The sequence below is a fragment of the Rhagoletis pomonella genome, unplaced genomic scaffold, assembly GCF_013731165.1.
Source record: "Rhagoletis pomonella isolate Grant_MI unplaced genomic scaffold, Rhpom_1.0 Rhpom_scaffold_00001, whole genome shotgun sequence".
Classification (NCBI taxonomy): Eukaryota; Metazoa; Arthropoda; class Insecta; order Diptera; family Tephritidae; genus Rhagoletis; species Rhagoletis pomonella.
Window position 1 is genome coordinate 73,960,696 of NW_023458555.1, and position 10,349 is coordinate 73,971,044.

Sequence of the window (10,349 nt, forward strand, 5' to 3'; positions counted from 1 at the left end):
GCAGTAATCTGTCAAAGTAAAATTTGCAGATGTTCATGAAAGGTATTAGGCCTTCGGCATAGCCGAAGACAGCGCTGCTCTTACTTGTTATTAAATTGTTTATACGCGTATTTTTACCATAAGTGAAGTCTTTTTGTAAGACAAGAGATCTTACTCTTTTAAATGAAACCAAAATTGTTTTTTTTTTAATCATTGTTAGTTTTGAAGTTACAGAGCTCTAAACTTGAAAGTATGACCTGCATAAAATAAGCTGTGAGCCACTGTACATAATGCATACAGTGACTTTCATAATTCCTAAAAATTACGCTTTGTTTGAAATGTGAAGTCAACTTAAAAGAATAGAATAGGAAAGAAAGAAGGAAAGAAGTTAACGCGTTTACCTCTGTGCTTTTTTTACCTTTGTTTATAAACCTAAGTATGTATTATGTTATTTTGTGTAATAGATGTGCACATTTTATGACGATTGAACTATATAGATTTGTTAAGACCAAAGAAATAAATGGTAGTTACATAAATAGTAAGATGAAAAGTTAATTATATATCTTAGCCATACACCAGTTTAACGTGAAAAAGGACGAAGTCCATCAGTGTCATATTACTTTCTTCTTTTTTTGGAAATCTCCAAGGTCATTAAAATTTTCCGGCTCCCATGAAAAGATTAACCGTTTGAATGCCTTAATAAAACTCGCATAACAATAGTTGCTTCAGAGCTACCTGTAGTAAATCCTCTGATTCTAATGGAAGAACGCATGTGTGTGCAAACAACGCATTCTACCTGATGGGTTAGTCATCGATCTTTGGTGCGAGCCTAACTTTAGTGATTTGCATATAAGTGCTTACGTACGAATTCCGCATTTAGTATAAATGAGTTGATATCGCAGTGCAGATCGCCGTCAAGGAAGCAAGCAAAGCGTATACAGAAGGATATCAGAAACCGCGTAAAGATTTTAGAAAAGCACGTAAGAATTACTCTGTTACTTATTTTTATATCAGAAACCTCCATTTTTTAAACAAGGAAAGCAGTCACCAATCGCAGCCCAGTACATAAAAAAAAACGAACTCAGTCCGCCATTCTTTATTCGACTTTCATGGGAATAAAAAATATTTATTTTTTTATAGCTACATAAGTAAATATGTAGGCACTCGCACAACCCCTCAGTTCATCGGTATAAACCACTTGCATAAGTAAAGCGCTTATTTACTTAGCTACTTTGTAATGTGTACATGCTCACAAATGCATATAGTCGGGTGAACTGCTGCAAACAAAAGCAGAATACATTACGACCCTCGAGTACACACCATTGAAGCTGCCTGGAAAAAATCCTCCCCTTAAGTTTGCGTACGCGTGCTAAAAATGGCAGTAAATTCCAATTTTTATTGCCTTTTTTGTCGACCTTTTTCCCACTTTTTTCGCGGCCTCGTATATGTATACAATTGGGAGAAAAACTTGGATTATAAAAACGACGACAACATCACTCATATACACCGAACCCAGCAACGGGGGAAGTAGCATACATATGTATGTATATAAAAATGAGTGGCATAATGGTCATATTCCACCCCCTAGCCCTCAACAAAAGAACAAAATATTTAAATTGCTTGCTTGGGAGTAGCACTGTTAGGGGTGGTAAAAATGAAGAAAGGAAACTAAGAAAAACATCTAAAATGAAAAATCAGCGCACGCGCAATACGCGTGTCGAAAACTAAATTATACATTTTCTGTTGCTTTGTGAACGATGCCTATTGTAATTGCCAAACGTTTTTCGCAGAGTACTAATTATATTTTATTTTTCTGTTCCATTGCAGGCTGATTAAAGAATATAGGAAGATTGCAGATACGTATTGACATTTTGAGGACAATATGCAGAACTGGGACGCTGTGCAGACCGCCTCTGTAAATTATGAGCAGCACAGCATCTGGTACAACAATATGTTTTCCACCACAAATATTAAGACTGAGCCTGGAGTCAAAAGTCCTTCGCTGGAGGAGCAGCCGAGGTCGCCAACGTCTGGTGTTGATGTAATATCCCACTTAGAAAGTTATTTGAAACAACAGCCCTCACATACGCCACGCCAAATATCAGCGATGGACACGCTATCGACGATGACGCCATCTCCCAGTAATACAGACAGCATGCACCATTTATATGATGGAAACATACAGCAACAGTTATTGCAACAGCAACAATACCAGGAGCAGTTTCAACAAGCACAGCAATCAGCCGCACATAATCATGTGACGTCTTCGCATTTACAGCTCGGATTCAACCCACTCACACCACCAGGACTTCCAAATGCGATATTGCCCTCCTTATCCCGCTTTTATCATCAGCCCAGTATGCCAAATGGACAGCAAACACCGAGCCCGCAGCCTCCTCAAACACAAATGGTGATACCAATGGAATCAATTGAAAAACAGCAAACGGCTTTAACGCCACGCAATACACCACCAATGGATATTACTCCACCGAAATCGCCTAAAACCCAGGCTACAGCTGGTTCAGAGAAACTCACTGTGCGGGAGAAAGACCAAGATGCGCAATCCAACTCTAGTGAAGACATCAAATATATACAGGAATCAGAAGATGACGAATTGATTCGGTTACCTATTTACAATTCGCATGGAAAAATGAAAAATTACAAATGCAAGTCCTGTGGAATGATTGCAATAACAAAAGTAAGCTTCTGGGAGCATGCACGAACACATATGAAGCCCGAGAAGATTCTACAATGTCCGAAGTGCCCGTTCGTTACAGAGCTAAAACATCACCTTGAATACCATATACGAAAACATAAAAACCTCAAGCCCTTTCAATGCGACAAATGCTCGTATACATGTGTAAACAAGTCGATGTTGAATTCCCACCGCAAGTCTCACTCCACCGTTTACCAGTACCGTTGCGCAGACTGTGATTATGCCACTAAGTATTGTCATTCATTCAAATTGCATCTACGAAAATATGACCACAAACCGGGTTTGGTTTTGGATGAAGAAGGTATTCCAAATCCCTCGGTGGTGATTGACGTGTATGGCACACGACGCGGGCCGAAATCAAAGTCTTCCGGGACGAACAATAAGCGTAATAATAGCACAAATAGTAGCAACGCCAGCAATGAACGCTTAACGGTGAAGTCGGCACACATAAAAAATGGCAGAGACTTTAAATTATCCGCATCCCAACTTTCGGTAGCTCTGCAGTCTTTTTCTTTACCACTGCAAAATCACCAGATGCCTGTATCGCCTGCAAAGAGTCCAAGTTCAGTAGCGTCTGACCAACCAATGCTGCCAATTGGTTTGTCTCAACTGCACAACCAGCAGCTACCTCAGATGTCGCAACAAGCACAATCAACGTATCAAGAACGGCAGACCATGAACCAAGGTCAACCGAATGGTAATGTTAAAGTCTCACCTGCCAACTCCACTATTACAGATGCAAAAGCAGCCATATCGAGTCTCTTGCCACCACTTGCTTCTATTCTCCAAAAGAATCCAAACATGGCGTTCCTCCCTTACTGGAATTTAAATCTACAAATGCTGGCTGCGCAGCAGCAAGCCGCCGTCCTGGCCCAAATGTCACCCAGCGTAGGCGAGAATGCACTACGCCAATTCCAGAGTCCTCACTTAAAGAAAGACGATAACGACTCGTCTCATAGCGATGATAATGAAGATGACGATTACGAGCTTGACCGAAAGTCAACCGACTCGGCCATGGATTTATCGCAAGGATCACCCGTAAAGGATGATCTCGAACATCGAAAAACTCCAGCACTTCCTGCTAACTTAGGACTCAAAGAGAAAACTACCGATACGCCAATCGCTAGCAATAACGGCGCCTCAAAAAGGAAGGGCCGGGTACTAAAACTTGACGCCATTCTGCAGGTGAAGTCTGCATCGCAATCAGCTGAAGATCTCGAAGAAAAATCAGAGAGTGTAGAAAAGAGTGCCGAACATATATCCGCTGCCGCATCGCCAAATAACACTATTGCGGACAATTCCGTAGGCCAAACAGATGAAAATTCCGATGATTGTGATGATCTTGTAAATAATATGAAACCCACGGTGAAAGATACTAGCACCAGCTCTGCATCGTCATCGGGAAACAGCTCTAATAGTTCTAGCAGTTCTAGTTCGTTAGTATCGGCTTCGAACGGTCCAGCTGCCTTTGGTGCTATGTATGAGTGCAAATATTGTGATATTTATTTCAAAGACGCTGTGCTCTATACAATCCACATGGGCTACCACAGCTGCGACGATGTCTTCAAGTGTAACATGTGCGGTGAGAAGTGTGACGGCCCGGTGGGACTCTTTGTTCACATGGCGCGCAACGCGCACTCTTAGTACATTAACAAAATAATTGCTGAAAAAACGCAGTAGCGGTTTAAAGTTGTATGTAAATATTATTGTAAATTTAGTTCTAATCTAGTAAAATCTAAGGCCAATGATAATTTAAACGATTTTTTAAGTAATTTTAGTTACATATACAAAATTGTATTCCACAATAATTTATTAATGGTGATAAATTAAATAATTTTAAGTCATTTATTTTGTCATATGAATTTCTAAAATTATTTTGTTATATCAAAAACTGATTGCATTACTCAAAATTATGTTCATACATATTATGTAGTAAGCATGTATGTATGTATATACATATCGCTCGTTTTGTGGGAGAACGCCATACTTAATGGTTTTAGTCAAGTTTTTCCCCTTTGAACCAAATTAAGTAAGTGTGTAAAAAACTATAATAAATATATTCATAAAATTAAATTGAGCAGAGCCGTGTTCAAACCTTGATTTGGTGCCTTACTTTGGTATTTTGTTAAAGACACTAAGTGGAGAAAAGTGAAGTTGCAAAAGAGACAAATTCTCTTCTTATGAGGCACAATAGAAAGATATCGGTATTAACTTTTTACAGAGCATAAAACAGGCATTTCTGCTAACATAACTAACTTCTGTTGGATTATGACGTTCTTCCTTAAAACGAGCTACTCATAAATTGAGGCAAGAAGTTTTAGGATTTGCCAAGAAGCTGAATTGATATATTCTCGCGAAAAGAATTTAGTCCCCGAAACCAAATATATTTTCTATGTAGTGTTTATTTATTTAATTTATTTATGATTATGAAACAAATAAAAAATATTTGATGAATGTAGTTAAGTTGTGTTCTCGTTAAGGGTTTTGTACAAACAAATGTATGTACATAGGTATTAACAAATAGCATGTACGAAAACTTATTTGTAAACAAATACAGAACTTTTCATAATAAACATCAGTAAAATACAAAAAATAAATATTTAGATGTTATATGTGACCTGGTCTACGAAAAGGGAGCTTACATGCGAAAACTAGTTTTCTGTGAAAAAGCTGTTAAAAGTAAGCAACTCGTTTCGTCAGTTTCTCATTATCTCGTTAATTGTTCTCCGCGCCGGACGTCCAGTAAGTGTTGTTGTTGGTCCAGTAAGTGTTGTTGTTGGTCGGAATATTATTATAGTTCATCGTGTAAGTTGCTAGTGTGGAACATTTAAATAAGTAACACTGAAGAAGTGACGTTTACATTTACATTTTTAGTACACTTCTAAGCAAGTTAGGATTTTCTGCTTTTCACCACGTGAAAAAGCATCTCATCTTCCATCCGAATCAACCAAAAAGTGAAAATTGATTTTTTGACACCTAAGCCCCCTTTCCGTAGACCAGGTCACATATAGTGGCACCCAAACAATTTTTTCAATCTACGTTACGAAGTTACGCCAGTCATTCATCTAAACCGCAGACGAATCATCCTGAACTAGATCATTCCATTGTGTTCCTGGGAGTCCTTGTTTTTGTTGTCATTGAATGAGTTTATCCTCAATTTGAAGTAATTTCAAGGCTTTTTTGATAGTTTTTTTCATATAAAATAACGTACACTTGAATAGGCACAATCCTTTTTCGCTGTTTTTTCTGGGATAAGCTGCCTTTAGACCAGTGATGGAAAAGTAGGCACAATTGAAGAGGTTAGAATCATAAGGGTCTAAGTGGCATTTTTTGAAAATATAAGATATGTCCATATTTGTATAGTTAAATATAGTGTTTATTTGGTGACAAAGAGATCCAAGTCATTTCGGACATTGTAGTGCCATCTATTGGCCGGGCAATGAACATTTCAAATGAATTTACCCAGAATTTACAATAAGTAATAAACTTTAACTTTCATTATCTCAAAACAATGTCAGACCTACTTAGATCCTTTTGATTCTAACGCCTTCAATTGAATTTTTTCAGCCCTTTTATAATTTGAAAGTACATTCGGTACACATAGACGATTTTCGGTACATTTTCAACTTAGCCAAATAAAATTTCCAGGAATTTTCTCATACTTGCAGTTATATCAACCAAGTGCAGACTTATCCATCTGGGCTTCTCGCGAATGCACTCAAACCCATCTCTTCTTTATCAGACATCGTCTACCTTGCTGCGTCATATGAGCAGACAAGAATGATAAGAATTTGTTAATGTTATGTTCGTTAAGAAGCCCCCTGATGAGCCTACAGAAGCACCTGCGGACAAGAGTTACGCTTCCTTCGATCCCTGACCGACAGTAAGCTGGCTTCTCAGTAAACATACTTCGTTAAAGCTTCAAAGCAATGGCTGTGCACAGCGCCATGCCCCCTTTGTTTGATGCTAGGAGGTAATATCTCCTTTGATTTTTTGTTAACGTTTAATTTACATAAATTGTATACATAAAATTTAAAATTTTAAAAGGTGTCGGTGAAAATTTAAAATTTTCCATGTAAATAAAATTAAAAAAAAAAGATAGTTTTTATTAAAAATGTTATAACTATTGAACTGTTTGCCGTTTCTTGGCATATTCTTACAGGGCACTAAATTTTCTAAAAAAATTACTCTAAAGTTGATTATCTAGACTCAAAAATCCATATACCTACGGGCTATGAAAGTCGAAAAAAGCAGAAATATGCAGTTTTCGGGATTTATGATTACAAATATTTATGTTAAATAAAAAAAAACATACACTAGAATGATGCAAAATGTTGATTAGAAACTAGATTTGTCAGGGAAGAGAGAGTTGTGTGTAATCCATTTATTTATTTTTTATTGCATTTTTAAACAATAATATTTTTTAATTACGAATAAAATAAAGTTTATTGTAATTCGCATATTGCTGGCGATGTAATTGCACTACCTGCAAAAGAAATTGGTTTTGTTCTTGTTCTTTTGTCAAAGTTCGATTACAATTTTGTATCAACCTCGTTCAACAATATCATTAACGTATTTAATACTCTTAATCACCTCTAAGACAACTACCTTCAGGGTAATTAAAGAATTGAATGCCCTAAAAGAATATGCATAGAAAAAAGTTGTATCTCAAACGGTTCAATAGTTATAATATTTATAATGAAAACAAATTTTTTTACATGTTATTAACATGGAAAATCTCAAATGCGCACCGACACCCTTTCTTTTCTTCTCAGTAAATAGGTTATTTTATGGCCATAAATTGGTTAGGTTAGTTATTTTGATCACCCTAATGTAATTACATATTTTTTTGGGAAATTCGTCTGCAGTTAGGAACAATTTTTACCTCAAATTAAGTACAGTTTTAAAATTTGATTTTTCATTCTTGCTTTAGACGGGTAGATTTTTGTCGACTGGAAAATCGTCTGGTGGGAAATTAAAAAAAAACTTATACATTCTCAAAAAAATTTCGAACTCTTTTTGAATTTTCTTGAGTGCCTATGTAGTTTTATAGCCCTTTCAATTTTAGCATATTAAAGTGATTTTCTAAAATTTTTTACTAACGATCTTCCGCAATATTTTCCATTAAAAAAATGCTAGCATGCGTCATATAAAGTTTGTTGAATTTTTTAAATTTTCTACAAAAAAGTTTAAAATTTTGATGAAGATGTTTTTTTCTCTTAATTTTCTACAAAGTTTGAAACTTGCATGTATATGATTTTTGTTAGAGAATGAACTGTATTTAAATTACGAAACAACGGAAATCAAATAAAATAAAATTAACCCAGAAAAAGCAGCAAAAGACATTGTTCCTATTCAAGTCAATGGGAGTGAATAATAGAACGTGTACGAAGATGGGTTACAGCACACTCAGGCGATGTCTGCATCGAAATTTGAGCGAAGTTCAATGTCAAGCGTAGCAAACAATAAGCAAATTAAACCATCAATGAAAGCATTTTTCCTGCGATTAGTGTGTTTTTCCCAGAAAGCATGTGTACAATGAACAGTAAAAAGTACATATCGTTTTTGAAATGTGTAACAAGATCTAAAAATTTAAATGAATCGATTTCGAAGAAAATGTCAGGGTCTTTCTACATTCTATTCTTCTTCTTCTTTATTGGCGCTGTAACCGCCTATGCGATTTTGTCCGAGTCCAAAACAGCACGCCAGTCATTTCTCTTCTGTGCTAACTGACGCCAATTGGAAATGCCAAGTGAAGCCAAGTCCTTCTCCACCTGGTCTTTCCAACGCAGAGGATGCCTCCCTCTCTCTCTGTTACCAGCATCGCTGCCCGCGATGAATATTTTCAGAGCAGGAGCGTTTCTGTCCATTCGAACGGCATGGCCAAGCCAGCGGAGCCGCTGGGTTTTAATTTGCTGCACTATGTCTACATCGTTGTAAAGCTCATACAGCTCATCGTTAAATCGTCTGCGATATTCGCACTCACCAACGCGTAAAGGTCCGTAAATTGTTCGCAGAATCTTTCTCTCGAAAACTCCAAGAGCCGCCTCATTGTCCATGCCTCCACGCCATACACCAGTACAGGCATGATGAGTTACTTATAGAGTGTGATCTTTGTACGACGAGAGAGGACTTTACTTCTCAATTCAGCCTAAAGTAGCAAGGGTAATTCTCCGTTGCATTTCAAGGCACATTATTATTGGTGATCATACTGGTTCCCAAATAAACGAAGTCGTCTACTTTTTCAAACTTGTAACTGACAACAGTGACGTGTGTGCCAAGACGCGTTTGCTCTGACTGTTTGTGTGATGCCAGGACATACTTCGTTTTGTCCTCGTTCACCACCAGACCCATTCGCTTTACTTCTATATCTAATTGAGAGAAGGCCGAACAGACGTATCCCTTGGTCGATGTCGTCGGCATAAGCCAGCAATTGTACGCTCTTGTAAAGTATTGTGCCTGAGTGGTTCAGTTCTGCGCCCCTTATTAGCGTCTCCAACATCAGATTAAGGAAATCACATGAGAGGGAGTCACCTTGTCTGAAACCTAGTTTGGTATCAAACGGCTCGGGGAGGTCCTTCCCAATCATGACGGAGCTGGTGGTATTGCTCAACGTCATTTTACACAGCCGTATTAGTTTCGCGGGGATACCGAATTCAGATATCGCGGCATAAAGACAACTTCAGTTCAGTTCGTGCTGTCTAAAGCGGCTTTGAAATCGACAAATAGATGGTGTGTGTCGGTCCTATTCTCGCGGGTCTTCTGCAAGATTTGGCGTATTGTGAATACCTGGTCTATTGTGGACTTTCCAGGCCTAAAGCCACACTGATAAGGTCCAATCAGTTCGCTGACGGTGGGCTTCAGTCTTTCGCACAATACACTCGATAAGGCCTTATAACCTATACTTAGAAGGCTGATTCCGCGGTAGTTGGCGCGAAAGGCAGGGTCGCCTTTATTATGGATTGGGAAAACCGCACTTAAATTCCAGGCGTTGGGCATACGTTCATCTGACCATATTCTGCATACGAGCTGATGCATGCACCTCATCAGCTCCCCGCCGCCGTAATCGAATAGCTGTTGTTTTGTTGTTTTTCAGCCGCGTAATCGCTATTCGTACCTCGTCATAGTCAGGCGGTTAGACAGCTACTCCATCAGCATCGACTGGGACTCGGGTTCGTCTTCTTCACTACTTTCAGCAGTCTTGAAACCTTCCTCAAGTCGCCTAATACTCTGGTCGAATTTTCGGGCGTTCTTCCTGTTGGCCAGCATCTCAAGCTCTTCGCACTCACGTATTTCGGCATCTCCCTTCTTATTGCGGTGAATACGTCTCGCTTCCTTCTTCAGTTCCCTATGACGGTGACATGGCGCGCGTTGCGCCCGATCGCAGCTTGACCCTATAGGCGGCGTCTTTTTTCTCTACGGTTTCTTGGCATTCCTCATCGTTTCAGTTGTTCTTTCGGGCTCGCTTAAATCCAACTACTTCTTCGGCGGCGGTACTTAATGATCGGGAAATTGTGGTTCCACTGCTCGCGTATGTCGGATTGTTGAAGAGTGCTCTCAGAGAGCAGGTGTGTGAGTCGAGTGGCAAATAAATTGTTGTGATTGCAGCTTTTCGACGTTAAGCTTTCCTTGCATTGTTGGGCGCTCGTTTTTT

General features: G+C 38.5%; 1 protein-coding gene across 1 annotated transcript; it reads left to right on the plus strand.

Moving 5' to 3' along the window:
• The first annotated feature begins 887 nt into the window (after nt 1-887).
• LOC118752054 (protein hunchback) lies at nt 888-4,491 on the plus strand. The gene is made up of 2 exons (XM_036486906.1): nt 888-959; nt 1,807-4,491. Exon 2 carries the CDS (start codon nt 1,862-1,864, stop codon nt 4,337-4,339), a length of 2,478 nt encoding a protein of 825 aa, XP_036342799.1. The 5' UTR covers nt 888-959; nt 1,807-1,861; the 3' UTR covers nt 4,340-4,491.
• The last annotated feature ends 5,858 nt before the right edge of the window (nt 4,492-10,349 follow it).